Source organism: Neolamprologus brichardi, chromosome 12 (genome assembly GCF_056152115.1).
Source record: "Neolamprologus brichardi isolate AB-2024 chromosome 12, ASM5615211v1, whole genome shotgun sequence".
Classification (NCBI taxonomy): Eukaryota; Metazoa; Chordata; class Actinopteri; order Cichliformes; family Cichlidae; genus Neolamprologus; species Neolamprologus brichardi.
Window position 1 is genome coordinate 8725416 of NC_142115.1, and position 15319 is coordinate 8740734.

At 42.6% G+C, this 15319-nt stretch overlaps 1 protein-coding gene across 2 annotated transcripts; it reads right to left on the bottom strand.

Moving 5' to 3' along the window:
• Positions 1-1349: 1349 nt before the first annotated feature.
• Positions 1350-15282, bottom strand: snapc4 (small nuclear RNA activating complex, polypeptide 4). Of its 2 annotated transcripts, none has more exons than XM_006797552.2 (22): positions 14999-15282; positions 14448-14561; positions 14323-14366; positions 14138-14234; positions 13883-13908; positions 13681-13803; positions 13346-13486; positions 13174-13258; positions 12251-12332; positions 12033-12134; positions 11563-11635; positions 11308-11472; positions 11079-11229; positions 10871-10977; positions 10556-10650; positions 10380-10474; positions 8754-8845; positions 6848-8365; positions 4652-5257; positions 3500-4385; positions 3029-3354; positions 1350-1943 (listed from the first exon to the last, which is right to left on the bottom strand). In XM_006797552.2, exons 2-22 carry the CDS (start codon positions 14557-14559, stop codon positions 1848-1850), a joined length of 5022 nt encoding a protein of 1673 aa, XP_006797615.2. In that variant the 5' UTR covers positions 14560-14561; positions 14999-15282; the 3' UTR covers positions 1350-1847. The 2 variants fall into 2 exon arrangements, with proteins under 2 accessions (XP_006797615.2, XP_035766540.2); XM_035910647.2 differs by lacking the exon at positions 14999-15282 and adding an exon at positions 14827-14949.
• Between the last annotated feature and the right edge of the window lie 37 nt (positions 15283-15319).

Below are 15319 nucleotides of genomic sequence, written 5' to 3' on the forward strand. Positions count from 1 at the left end.
TATCTTAATTGCTATTTGTTTAAAAAATAAAATAAAAAATGCTGTTTAAAATCATTAGTTTTGTTATATACACACCACCGGTCAAAAGTTTTAGAAAACCCCAATTTTTCCAGTTTTTTATTAAAAATTATGCTGTTTAATGTCTCATTGCACTCTGAAATGAAAGCACAATACAAATATGCAATTAGAGTGAAAAAAGAAATTATGGAATTAATTTATAGGCCAAAATCTATTCTAAACTTTTGACTCAAATTAGCCACCTGTGGCACACACTTTCTTTGCAAGTTCTCTGTAGGACAGACCTACATTTTTAAACGTGTTATGATGGTCTGTCTCTTCCATTCTCTCTTCTCTCTTCCATTGTTAGTTCTTAAATGTACATTTTTCAATTTTGGGTAACCTTACTTTTTTTTTTTTTTTTTTTACCTCTGGCAGTTCACCTCTTACATTTGTACAATTTCAAGGGATTCATTGAACTTGAACAACTTTAGTGGACTTGTTTCTGCACTCTTTTAAACAAATAGTCTAGAAGTAGGTTAGCAGTTTATTTTCTGGCAGCTCCAATCTGTGTGCCAAAGTATCCTTGGGCTGAACCCAGAGTTATCCCTGATGTGTTGATCAGAGTGTGAATGTTAGATAGCAACAAGTGCTTTTTTCAATAAAGTCAGTGAACATTAATAATCATTTTTTAATTTGCCTTTTTTTCCCCTCCTTGTAATAATTTAGTTTTCTGTTGTGAAAACCTGAGTCTTGACATCTACCACCCACCCAAACATTGCTGCAGACCAATCACTAGTCTCTATGATAATGTGGCCCCCCAACATCTGTGGTGTCCCAAAGCAGTATGCAGCGTCCCCCCCAGTGAGCAGAGGCTGGAGGAACACACCATTGAGCCCTTCTCTGGGCATGGGTCAAAGCTCTTTTGGAGACATGGGGGGGACCTATATGATATTAAATGGGTGGTTTTAATGTTAGCTTATGAGTGTGCATATAAAATTGTGTGTCCAAATCCTAAACCACATGACAAAAAAAGATTACAGATGGACAGAAGCTTGAGTTCTCTATAGTGTTAAATATGCAAAAGAGGAAGAAGTGAAGGATTAGAGAAGTCTGAAGGGGAATCACTCCCAGCCAACAGGAAGCATCATCTGACTGAAACAGGAAGTTGTGCCACAGCAGAATTCTCAGTCTTGAAATTTTACCAATACAAGGACATGTAAAAGAAGTAATGAAAGTCTAAGAGTCACAGCAGATTTCACAAACAGGAGGCAACAAGACATGTCCTCACTGTCTCCAATAACAGGCACGCACACACACAGATGCTTTTTCATTCCAAACAAACCTTTTTATTCGAAAATAAAACAACATTTGTGTACAGAAGCTGAAAATTTTCAGCAGCAGCAGAAAAAAATCAAAACCAAAACAAACATTTTTTAGTGCAATTTAGTGAGTTTTGAACTCATTCTTAAGTTGCTACACATATTCAACACTAACACTCAGTTCCTTTTACTCCCTGCCGACCACAGTCATCCTTTATAAAGACATCAGTCTCACTTTAGTCTGTAAGAACTAAGCTTCCCATTCTTAGAAAACCAACTCCTCCAAACATCATCACTGCACTCAAAAGTTGCATTTTGAGGGTCCCTGAATGCACCTAATAAAACAGAATGTTGTATCTGTTTGTGAAGTCGCCCAGGAAAGTGTTTTCATTCATATAAAAACAGATGTATAAACGATTACATAAGTCATTTTCACCTGAGGAACTGAACATATGACCTGAATGTATAGATGAACACATTTTCCCCAGAAAGTGCCTTTTCTGTTTTCTTTAGTTTCTGCTCGTCTGGTCAGGTCTGGTCCGACGTGGGTCTGGTGACATCTGTGATCCCTGAAAAGTGACTGGCTGAAGCTCCAGAGCTGTCACACAGCAGCTGCAGTGATTTCTGTGGACAAAAACAAAAACTTCTCAGTGTGTTTGTGCCTCTGTTCTGATTACTGAACCACAGGATTTTGATGTGATCAGACTTCACGACTGCGCGAGTCACTGCAGGGTTACCCACATTGAATTATTTTTGCTCAGCTGTTGTATTTTCAGTGTTTTCTACAGAGATCCAGAGTTAATGAACAGCAGAATTACAACTATGTGACTCCTAAAATAACCATTAGTGCTATTAATGACATTCTTTGGTTCATTTTGTTAGTATTATATAGTCACAAATTTGTTTTTATCATGGTCCTATTTTAAATACACTTGAGCTATCGCAGCCTGGATTACGTGGCCAGCATGACATTCACTTTCTTATTTCACCTCTCTGTCTCAGACACGCAAGGAAAAATATACTCAAATGTGAGTCACACTAACTTCCCTCTATTCTGTGAGGCAGAGGGCACTTTCTCACTCAGTGATCATTTTACATGCAAATACAGCCAAAATGACAGCATCACTGCTGCTTTAGCTTGTGTCCTTTCATCAACTTATATCGATTTCAGATTTTTAGAGAACAGCAGGTTGGAAATGGCAGGCTGATTTAGATTAGTTTTGATGGCACTTGGGTATTATTATTGACACTGAAATCAAACAGTGGAAACCACACTGAAACTAATGAGGTTCTTTTTCCATCTTTTTCTTTGTTTTTCCTTTTAGATCAAGGATGTTGGGAGGAGTTTTACAGCTTTTCCTATTGATAAAGACCCCCAATTACTATCCACACAACACCAAATAGGTTTCACTGGTCCGGCCCACTTAAAAGCAAAGTGGGCTCTATATGGCCCACTATGTAAAATTTGTTTGAAATCCCTGCTTTAGATTTAGACAGATTTCTACATAAAGAAACTGGCTATTGCTGCTATCATGTGATAAAAGTATAGAAACCTTACGAAGAAGAACTCGAATTTTTGGCATTTGGGGCTAACAATTTGTTTCCCAAATGACAGTATATGTGCCCACAGTAAGTTGAATGCTGCCAGAGTCAGTGTTACTGTGATATAACCAGAAGTTGAAACTACCTAAATAACCTACGCAACTCACCTCAGCTCTCCTCAGTTTTGCCATTTCTTTGAGTTTCCTTAGCTCCACTTCTTCTTCTCCTTCCTCCTCCACCTCCTCTTCCTGCTCCTCTTCCTGATTGGTCTGGCAGGCTTCAACCTTTGGGACTGGTGGCATGGTAGCCAGGAGTGCGGGGAGAGTAAAACAAGACAGAAAGCGTGCCTTCAGCAACTGGTAGGCAGGATTATTTGAGAAACGCTCAGCTACCAGCTGACGCACTGCTGCCACCAGCTCCTCCTCCTCTTCCTCCTCATTCTTCTCCTGCTGCTCCAGGTGGTCAGAGCTGACAGGGGTGGCTGCGGGGGAAGCTGCAGGGAGACACAAACAAACAGAACAACCTGAAGTCTCTGGAGGAAACTGCCAATTATTAAACATTCAGCACTTAATATTTTATCAACAGAGAATTTAGAGCGTAGGAAACACCACCTGCTGTTGGGTCATATGGTGTGTTACCTGGTTGTTTCTCGGCGGGTGTGATGTCTGAGGTGGAGTCCGGCAGGTCTGGTGGAGGTTGAGGCGGAGGGTCATTGGAGCCGTCCTTTGTGCTGCTGTCAGGCTTGGAATTGGTCTGGGGACATCTTGATTTGTTGCCCTCACGCACCAGCTGCAACGACGACCTGGTTAGGGACTTCTTGGCACAAAGCAGTCCACTGAGCATGCTCAGATTGCTGACAAAGGGTGGAAGGTAGGGCAGGGACAAGCTCAATCCTGGTACTACCACCCCTCCTGACCCACTTAGCCAGTCATTTATGGCTGCTGGGGATTCCACGAACATAAGAGAGGGGTCGATCTCCAGCACCTCCTTCCTCAGTGGCCTGGACTGTGGGGCATCCACTCTGACTGTGCCCCGCGGTGAGAAGTTAGTGGAAGACAGTGGGGGACAAAAAGGGAGGGAGTGGCAACCATGGTCTAGGTCAGATGGCTGCACTGAGGGTGGGGCGAGAGGCCTTGGGTTACAAACGGGTGGCTCAGGAAGTGGGTAAGGCTGATTTGGAAGGGTTATCGGTACAGGCCCAGAGGACAGTTTAGGTGCAATTGGCCGCAGGCCTCTGGTGGCGAGCTGGACAGGTGATGTGGCTGTGTGTTGGTTTAAACTACTCCCTGGGGAAGGAGGGACAGTGTTTATTACTGCCATCTCCAGGCCCTGGGACGGGGCTTGTGAAAGCTGGACCAGGCCTGTAGGAGTCATGAACCACATCGACTGACCCGGACATAAATGCAACCTGGGCACCGGAGCAGCAACTGGAGTCTGTGTGCTCGCTTTCTCTTTAGAGCATGCACCGCGAGAACGCTTCTGGTGAGGAGATGAGGTAGAAGATTTTTTCTTCTTGGCTTCAGCCTGCAAACAGACCACAGAGGAGACAGTCTGAAGAGGTGACAGATACCAGCTAATAAAAACTACCAGCTAATGACCTGCAGCATCGGTCTCCTGCTTTCCTCAACTTCAAATCTTTTGCAGCTGGTTGGTATTTTGATTTTTAAAGAGACCTAAGAAACTCTCATTTAAAGTCAACTAGGTGATTACACTACCTATACATGCTTTGCTATTGTTGTTGTAATTATGTGACTAAATGAGGAATAAAGAACAGAATCTAGTAATCTTACCTTGGCCTGAGCATCTTCCTGCAGAGCTTTGGCTTTATGAGTTGGCTTTCGAATTCGCTTTCCGTCCACACCTGTACTTGTCCTGCCCACACACTGGTCGTCCTTGTTTCTCATCACTTCCTGCTTTTCTGCTGCTTGCCTCGGTCTTTTCTTTCCTCTGGCCTGGCCATCTGGAACATTGCTGTCTGGCTGCTTTGGGACAGGACAAGGCTGACTCAAGTCAGACCCATGCTCAGTGGGGCTAGGTGTTAAAAATGTGTAGTTGTGGTCGCTGGAGTTTGGGCATGAAGTGGAGGAAACAGCATGTTGGCTAGTCACACTGGAGGGGAGTGGGACTAAACTAAAGTTTAGAGTTGAAGACATGGCTCCGTCAGAGTGGGAAGTCGTGGCAGACTGGCGTGATGGGAAGGACAGGTTACCAGAAGTTGAAGAGTCATTCGGTGTGAGACGAAGGGATGTGACTAATGAAGAAGGGATAACATCAACTAGATGAGCTGTAGGAGGTGTGGTTTGGGAGGAGTGAACAGTCTGAGGTAGCAGCTCGATGGGAATGGGAGGACTGGCCATCTTTAATGGAGCAGACTTTGCCGTCTTTTTTACTTTAGCCTAAACAAAACAAAACAGAGACAGAGATGAGCCAGCAAGATCTATATGGCATTCTGATGAGAATGGAAATCGTGAGACCATGACGTGACCCAAGTGGGTGTGCTGTAGGGGTGGGGGAAAAAAATCGATACTGTGTAGTATCGTGATATTTTGTTTGCTAATAATGTATCGATACAGGGACAGCAGAAATCGATATTTTGTTACAAAAAAGGTTTTTGTGCTCTGACTTCAGAGCATGTTGATCCTTTTTCTGAGCAAGAATTCTGACATTCCTTCACTGTCCAAACATGACAGTTTACTTATTTTAATTTAAGACATGTTTTATTTTAATTAAGTTTAAAACTTTTTTATTTAATGTAAAATTATATTTTGTTTTAATTTACTTTCAAATTCTTCAGTTGCTGAAGGGGCTGCATAGTTTTCATAAATTGCATAGTTCAGAATAGCTATAATTGTACCAGATGGTTGATTCAGTTAAGTTGGACTAGACTGTAATACAAACCGTTCAGTTTGTCAACAATAAAACTGAAATGAGAGAAAGACTGAGTGTGAGACTTTGATATTAGAGAAAATGAATATTGATAAAGTTTACCTTTATGTACAGAATCTGAATATTGCATAATATTTTTAAAAAATTGCTATAATATTGTATCGTGCATTAAGTATTGTGATAATATCGTATCGTGAGATGTATGGTGATTCCCACCTCTAGTGTGCTGTGTGCTAAACTTCTGGCAACAAAGAAGAAAATGGTGAAGAAACTCAAGAATTATGCCAGGGGAAAATAAGCTGTATGTAGAAGTTGCTGAAGAGCTGACTTGCATTGGGTTTGCTACAATGTCCTCCACCAGTACCACAGTACTCTGCCAAACCGACATAGGGCTGGATCAGGTGACCCTGAACACTCTTAGTTATGCTGCAATAGGTTGGTCTGCTGGGGTGCTGCCCTTCTCCGAGCCTGCTTCTACAGGAGGTTTCTTCCCACTGTCCCACATTTCTTTCTAACACTGGAGAATCTTTCCTTAAAGGCAATGCTATACATTGTATTTCGTTGCCTTGTACCTGTGACATGTGCAATGACAATAAAGTTGAATTCAATTCTATTCTATACAAATAACATTGAACTGAACGAGTTGTTTCATATTTTGAAAACATATGTATGACAATGTCTGAAATTATATTAAACGATAATTTCTAGGTAATTCTGGGATTTTTTCAGAATACTGAAAAGTTAAAACAATAGCAGGCGGTGCAATGGTATACTTAATAGTGTGGGAAAGTTTGCATGGTTATGGTGGACTCGTAAAGGCTAGCTGATTAGATTACATAAGTTTAAAAAAAATCCACTGAACTCAATAAAGGCAAGTACCTTTTTCCCCCCTGCAGCACACTTTTCTCGCTCGATAATGGTTTCTAAGTCTCTTTGCAAGTAGAACAAATCGAGCATGAGTGAAAGCAGCATTTTAATTGTTATACTCCCAGTCTAAAAGATAAATAATACAATATTTTTTGTAATCAAAGCAACTAGAAAACAAGCAAAAATAGTGACTTCTGTATAATCACTGATTGCGAGAAATCTGAAAATGTTACCTTTGCTTTAGTGACTTGGCGTGGAGCTCTGGCCTTCTGACTGAGATTAGTCTTCTTTCTGTCCTTGCTTATACTAACTTCTCCCTCCACACCTCCATGTACAACCCCATTCTGACTCTCGTGATTCTCTGTTTGCTTTTTTCTGGGTAGATTTAGGGTGGAGGGGGAAAGGCAAAGTTGGCGGGAACAGGCAGGAGGGGAGAGGACAGCAGTTTGTGAGGGGCTAATAGGCTGATTAAGGAATGGGGGCAATGAGGCTGTGAGGCTTTGGGTCAAAGGTACAGCCTGTTGGTTACAGCTAGAGGAGACATTCTGGAGCGTTGAGACCACAAAAACTGGAGTGGTAGTCTGCCTCTGACAAGCAGCAGGAAGAGCAAATGGAGAAATAGTGACCCCTGCATGCCGAGATGTGTGTTGAGCTCGAGAGAAAGCAGCACTCAGCTGTGAGTCAGAATGAGGAATTGAGGCAGGCTGGGGAAATGACAAAGGAGCAACTTGAGTCCGGATGTTAGGAGGCACCTGAGTAACAATTGATGGGTGCAGCTGAGGAGGAGGAGTTTGTCTGCACCACCTGTCTGCCGGAGATGGCTCCTGCATGCCCAAATGCATTCGCTGAAGTATTCCTGCCACAGTATTTGGATTTTTAAATTTGCCAGGAGGAGGATTGGAAGGTGGAGTTATTAACGTCACCCCGCTTTGCCTTCGCTCTATCATCTCCTTACAACCCATGACATCCACATTCGTGACTTTGAGGAACAACGTGAAGACAGATGTTGAAGAAAGCTCTTTCTTCTCTGCTCGCTCCCTCAGGACATCTGCTGCCATTCTTTTGGTGCTGGCTGGGATCAGCAGGTTGCCAATCCATGGTGTCACTGCAGCCTGAAGCATGAGGTCTACCCCCTGGCCAGTCATTCCTTTCATAAAGAGTGGCCTGCTGGTTTGGGAAGTTTTTGTCTTACATTTAGAACTACTGTAAAACCTCCGTGCTTGATTGTGCAAGTGGGCTCGGAGCTGGTCAGGTGACACCATCATCATGGCGCCACTGTCGTGGCTTTCTTCCCATCGCAGCTCCCTGGGAGGTGGGCCGATGATTACAGAGCGTCCAGACTTCCCCAAAATGGTTGACCGCACTAACTTGTCATTATGAGACTCGTTGGAGGAAGCCAACACCACTGGACGAAAGTTCAAGGAAGTAAATGGTTGGGCTCTTTCAACTGGAATCCATTCCTGCATGGGTGGGAATGTATATTCTTCCTCCAATTCCTCCTCCTTCTGCTCCTCTTGCACTTCCACTAGTTTCTCCACTTCTGGTACCTCTGTCTTTTTTATCTTCTTTTTCTTCTCATCATCACTGTCCATATATTCTATCGCCATCTCTTCCTCCTCCTCCTCCTCCTCACTAATCACTTCTTCTTTTATTGCTTTGAGGCGTCTCCTGATGTTGTTGTTGGTTTTAGCAGCCTTCTTCTTCTCATCTCCTCCACGTTTCCTCTGTGGTTTTCTAGCACACCCTAATTTCTGTTTTCAGAAAGTTAAAAAGAGTCATTGTTTCAGTTTCCATGGTTCCTAAGTAGTTAAGCAGTTGTCACATTTTTTGTGAATACTGCTCATTTATGTAGCTGATATTGTAATTCTATCTTCTGCCAGTGGTTAAGCTGGCATTACATAAAGTAAATGAATAAATGAACATTAGGAGTGTAATGAAAGTACCATTTGGTATGTTTCCTAATATTATAACTATTCTTTGATTATTTTGGTTTCATCTCGTTTACAGACCAGATCCCAGAAGTCCCAGAAATTTTTCCGAACCACCAGCTGAATTACAGACACAGGTAATCAGGTAATGCTATGTTAATCCTCTCACAACATCGACATTTCCCTCCCTCCAAGACAACAGGTCATGTACCTCATCTGCAGCTTTGGACATTTGCCTCCATGTCCTCATACACTGAGCATCGATACGGTTGGGAATGTCAGCTGCGATCTTTGCCCAGTGACCTGAAAGACACACACACACACACACACTAAAATAAGTTCAAACACACAAACACTTGACAGCAGAGTGTGTCACTGCAGCTACTTAAATGTTTAGTACAGAGTTTTATTTTTCATTGGATATTAATTAAAAAAATGGCTGTGCAGATGAAGATTTAGCTAAAGATTCGTGGTATCAGATCACACTAAAGTATGTTAAATGTGGAGCTGCCAGGCAGGAGGAAAAGAGAAAGACCACAAAACATCCATGGATGTAGTGAAGAAGGATACGGAGTGGGTTGTTGTGATGGAGGAGGCTGCTGTATGCTGCAGCTAAAGAAAGAAGAACGCTGCTATGAAAGGGCCGTTCTTAAATAAGGGAAATGGGGAGAAAAGGCTGAGGTATGCCAGATTACACAAGAAGGGCACTGAAGAAAAAAAAGAAAAACAAAGAGTGGAAACATATTTATACAACAGTGAGTGTTTACAGTCATCTATGGGGGGAAAACTCCCACTAGGTTTAAATCTGGGACTCCCCACCAATTGACCCTTAGAACTGAAGAAGCTTCTCGGATGAGAGGTGAAACGTCTTCAAGCAACTCAAAGAAGTCCAGACGCTTTTCTTTCCAAGCTCCTTAGTCTACGATGACCTGGATGACTGAGAACCTTCACAGACATGTCATCTATAAACCACACTGGAGACTCCACCATGGTATTTCAGTCAGTGGTGTGGAACAGGGGCAGTCATGGATTGGCCTCCCTAGATTAACATTATTGAAGCAGTGTGGGATCATCTTCACAGAGAACCAAGCAAAGGGTAGAAATATAGAACAGCTCTGGATGTTCTTCAAAGAGCCTGGAGAACTACAGCTGAAGAACACTGAAAAAATACAAAGTTATTTCCATTTATTGCTGTACTGACTTTCCATTTTCCTATTAAAATATAAGGGGTGGCTCAAGACTTTTGCACAGTACTGTATACGTTTATAGGGTGAGGAGTTAAGCCACCCAGGATGGGCTCAGAGTAGAGCTGCTGCTCCTCCACATCAAAAGGAGCCAGTTGAGGTGGTTCGGACATCTGATAAGGATGCCTCCTGGATGAGGTGTTCCACGCATGTCCCATTGAGGAGGCCCTGGGGCAGAACCAGGGCATGCTGGAAAGGTTATATCTCTCGGCTGGCCTTGGAATGCCTTGATGTTCTGCCAGACAAGCTGGAGGAGGTGGCCGGGGAGAGGGAGGCCTGGCCTTCTCTGCTTAGGCTGCTGCCGTGACCTGGCCCCGGATAAGCGGAAGAAGACGGACCGATGGATGGATGTATACGTTTATAAAATCTTTATAAAAATCTACTGTCAGTAATGTTTATGAACGTTTATATTCTGATGAACATGATTTATGTTCTCATTCTGTTGTCAAAACTGTTCCTTGGTTAATAAGTCAGAACAAAAAAGATGCTGCAGGAAAGATTTTGGGCTTGTAATTTCAGATTTTTTGTGTTTGTAAAAGCTGCTGCAGCAACATGCTTTTAATATGCTGCTCTGTGGCATGTTTGTGACCCACCGATTCCATGTATCTCCACCAGCTCCAGTAGCAGCTCTCTCTCCTTCCTGTCGAATGGGCCTCTTTTTGTCCCCGCCTTCAGACAGTCATAATACCTGCAAGCAACCCCACACACATCTTAACTAGGACCCAGATTATCACACAAACTCAGTTCTGTTCTTCCAGTCAAGTATTACCTGTCTCTGCAGCCTCCATCAGTGCGTCCGGGAACCTCCAACCTGATCTTCCACCAGTTCTTCTCTCCGTGACGAGCCACAGCTTGTAGCAGAAGCTGACAGACAAAGATCGGTCAGTAAGTAGATGTTATCATATGTATCAAATATATATATGCAAATATAAAAAACACTCATAGTAGGTTCCAAACTGGGACCTTATGCAGCAGAATCCCATCACAGGAACACAAACAAGTACTTCCTCTCTGAACTATTTACACTACTGATTGTACACTGATGTGGCTCTGCTATGGTGTATCCACTTAGTCCTCTGTGTACCTTATCCTCCTGCTTGGTCCATGGCCCTCTCTTCAGGCTCGGGTCTAAAACTTGGTTCCACCTGTAGATCAACTGTGCAGGGTCACGGCCCTCCATGAAGTAACTCACTGGGAACAGAAGAGGTTTCAGAGTGTTGGTAAAACAAGCACATGCAACTCATTAATGACAGAGAGACAGGCGGACTGATGTAACAGTGTGATGTGATTACTCTGTGTGTATGGGATGAAGTTCCCAATCCTCATCTTGTCCACCAACTCTCTCAGCAGATCATCTTCAGCCAGAGTCCAGCTGCCACGTTTTAATGATCCCGAGACAAAACGCTGGAACATCTGAAGACACATGAAAGACGTTCTTCCAGTCTGGGAGGGAGAGAGAGAGAGAGAGGTCAAAAATAGCCACACATTTCAGACAGATAGACGGTGCTCCCTCCTGCTCACCCCCAGCTCTTGAGCGATGATCTCCCAGTGTCTCTCTTCGTGTTTCCTGCTGATCTCCTTCAGCTGCTGCACCTCCTCCTGGCTCCACCGAGTCTTATTAATGGACGGGTGGAGGAAGTTCTGCCAGAAACAGCGGATGTCCCCTGCATCCCTTGTCTCTTCAAACTGGGGACGATGGTAAAAGAAGTGATCACCTCAACACTACATCACTTTTGCATTCGTCATTGGATTCACTAATTACTTTTCAAAACTTACATCAATGTTGGATATTTTCTGCCAGTCATATTCTTCAAATCGATCACCAATCAGCTCCTCTTCCTTCTTCTGTCTGACCATTCAGAACAGAGAATGAGATACACGTTACATATTAAACTGCTGAACATACTAGACTGTTACAATGAAAAGCTATTGATGGCAATATTTGTAAAAGTTAACTGCCTAGCATTATTCTAAATACTTGTTTCTTACCATACTAAACTAAACCTGAACCAAGCTAAAACATTCTGGTAAATCACTGGCTTCAGCTCAGAGCTGAAGAAGCTTCTCAGATGATCTTTAAGTTAAGGGTATTTGTCAGCTGTGCCAACACAGACCGTAAACTGTTTGTTGGACTTCTACAGCTCTCCGATGTTACCTGATAATGTGACAATTCCCATTTCTGGTATAAATATGGACACATCTGGCCCTGCAAGAACACTGAAGTCCAAAATTGATATCCCGCTAACCTGAGCAAGTTGATTTCTCTCTCCAAACTGTCTATCTGCTCTCTGATTAGCTGCCTGTCTGCCTCCTCTACAGAGAGCAACTTCTGACTCAGGTAGTCCACCCTGAAAGAGAAACACACAAACACAGACAAAAACAAGGCAGACGAAATGTAAAGGAAAAAAAAAAAAAAATCATATCTATAATAATTAAAAACAAAGATGAGAGCACGTGATGTTACTTGGAGAGTTTGGGCTGGATGAGTCTCCTCAGACTCTCCCTAGACACTGCATGGATCAAGAGAGTCTTCTGCCAGCTCTCCCCTAAGACACACAGATATCGGAGATGTTGAAGGGACAAACACCACTTGGTGATAAAATGGTAAATGGTCTGAACTTATACAGGACCTATTATGCTCATATCCCTTCAATGTTGTTTTTGGGCTCTAATTTAGTTGACTGACAGTTGAAAATAATCCTTATTTATTTATTTATTATCAGTGCAGCAACTTCAGTTCATTAGAATAAAACAAGTAGTTTTAACTCCAGTCCCATTAAGATACCTTTCTTTTGACTGCCTCTAGGATAGAAAGGTTTCTATGTTCACAGGTTACAGCTCTCTCTTTAAAAAACGTTGAAGTGGAGCAGTCTGCCTGCGCTTTCTGGCTCATAAGGATTACAGACCTTGTTGAAACTTTGGCCATGTTTAATATGAGTATCCACTACTGTAACCACCAATCTTAACAAAACAAATAGTCCAAAAAACAGCATATTAACAAAGCATATTACATTTGCATGCCCATGTCCCAACTTTTAATAATTTGTTTAAAATGTTTTTGCTTGTTTGAGCACTTGAGGTGCTCTTTGTATTCATTTCAAATTTAATGTATGGTTTAAATCACTCGCAAATCGTTATGGATTCTGTTTAATTTATATTTGTGCTGCAAAAACGTCACTGAAATCAGGTTGATTACATAAATTATGGACGTGCTAAACATCAGCATGTTAGTCTTACTTACATGAGCATGAGTAGATGCTAGTGCTAGTATTTAGGCCTAAACAGCCTCACAATGCACCTAACATGTTCATTTATTTATATACATTTATTTGGTTTGTTTCACTTTGGGTAAAAAAAAAGGGGGGGGGGGTGTTTGTACTGTCTTACATCGTTTTATTTTCAGCTTCTTGTCGTCGAGATATCCTGCAATCCTGCTTGCCTTTTCCTTCGCCTCCTGATTGGCTGGAGGACCCTGAAGACATACAGACAAACACAGCCCCTAATTGGTCAGCTGCAGTAACAGTAACCCTGTGTCAGTTGTTGGGTATGTTTGTCTTACCAGTCCCGTCAGTTTATCCTTGAAGTATGGTTTTAGGAAGCGACCTAGATACATCTTCATTGGCTGCTGGTAGGAGGAGTTGGTGGGCTGCTGTTTGGAAGGCTCTTTGATCTGTCCAGACAGCTGAGTTTCCAGCTCCTTCTGCATTAGAAAAACAACAAGCAAACAAACAAACAAAAACATTTATTATGAGCACTGACCTACTGTGTGTAGTCATGTGTTAGTACTGACATGCTGTCTGACATTGTCTGTTAATACTCTTCTAATGTCTGTGTTTTGACCTGTTGTATGCATTAATACTGACTGAGAATTTGTGTGTGTGTGTTAGTAGCGACCTGCTCCTTCTGGTTTTGTGTTAGTAGTTTCTCCAGCTGGTCCAGAGTCTCTTGGACCACCTGCTGGTACACGAGGTTCATCTGAAGACATGAGTCCACTGACGGTGACAGGCCAAGGTCACTCTGTAATCAGTGTAATTATACAAAGTTATTTCACAGTTACTGACAGAGGTACTGACAGCTTAAGGACATGGACGCTTACCTCCTCACTGATGCTGCAATCATCATCTGCCAGACAGAAAGCAGGAGACATTTATTTGCCTTTTTAAATTCTCTAACAAGTACCAGAGTTCCCAGTGTGGTTCCTTTAAGGTTCCTTCCTCATTTTTGATGTAAATTATATTTTAGCAGATAAAATGCATGGTGACTTTTTCATTAGTTTCTGATTATGTGAAAATAAATAAATAAATAAATTCAGGCTCCACAGACATGCTGCAGGACAGCCAGAGAGAGGTACCTGAAACAATGATGGGACTGTGTGGTCCCAGCACTTCCTCCAGGTTCTGGATCTCTTTCTGGATTTTCTCTCTCTCGGCCAACAGACCTGCTGCAGACTGAATGCAAGCAAACACACACACACGGTTTGTGTCTTTGTCGGAACTCTCATTCAATTTATGCACCAAGTTTTACTGTGAGATCTACCTGTCCCGCTGGGGTATCCACATCTTCACGATCAGAGTCATCATCTAGTCAGAGATATAGCAGGTTATTTAGAGACAAGCAAACAGAGAGCGCGATAAAGACAGACAGAGAGAGAAGATGGGTACCTGTCCCGCTGCTTAGGAGCTCCAGTTCAGCATTGGTTACAGACAGACTCCGTTCCAGTTCCTCCACCTCTCTCTGGATCTTGTCCCTCTTTGCTGCCAGAGAGGCGGACATGTCTGTGGACAGACACACAGAAGGTTGCATTATTCTGTCACGACAAACATCACGATGAGCCTTTAACCTGGTGATTTGGTTCAAACCGAAATATTTATTGATTAATAAGCGTCTTTCTTTTGACTGACTTGTGGTCAGGGCTACCACTTTGATAGAAAACAACGCGCGCGCACACACACACACGCAAACAAGTATAAATATTTTTAATAACTTCCTGGTTGGTAACATTTATAAATTATATGTATTAAAGACAAAACTGAGTTTAACCTGTAGCAAACAGCTTCAGATTCAGCAGTAGTAGGACTACTTGTAACAGCACTACAATACACACTGAGTAGTATTACTAACACACTGCACGAGCGTCTAAGACCTCAGCATCTCGCGCAACATCGTTTACCTATGTGTCTTTACCGAATCTTATTACGTTTCTACTTTTTACCTTCACACTCGGGGACCTCCAATCAACGCGTTTCCGACGTTAACATATTACCCAGCAGGCTGTGCGGCGGGGGAAATTGTGCTTGGACGTTCCGTTTTTCACACTTAAGTTCCGGTTCAGAAAGTCCACGAAAAACATGCATGGTAATTTATTATTCCGTTTTTCACTGCGATGCTTCAAGCTACACGTTAAAAAGGACAAAAAAAACAAAAAACCCGCAGCCTAAAACCTGCAATGCCACCGATCCGTTGTTTGGTTCCTTCCCCCGATGTCACTTCCGGTTGTTGCGTACTTTCATTCAGCACAGAAGTCCGTTTTCTT

What these genes read in the sequence shown, in the direction of transcription:
- snapc4 (XM_006797552.2), bottom strand. Translation starts at nt 14,559, where the DNA reads ATGTCCGCCTCTCTGGCAGCAAAGAGGGACAAGATCCAGAGAGAGGTG. An exon ending in AGAAAATATCCAACATTGAT is followed by an intron (nt 11,473 to 11,562) that starts GTAAGTTTTGAA and finishes CATCGTCCCCAG; the next exon opens with TTTGAAGAGACAAGGGATGC. An exon ending in GGTGGAGATACATGGAATCG is followed by an intron (nt 8,846 to 10,379) that starts GTGGGTCACAAA and finishes TGTGTCTTTCAG; the next exon opens with GTCACTGGGCAAAGATCGCA.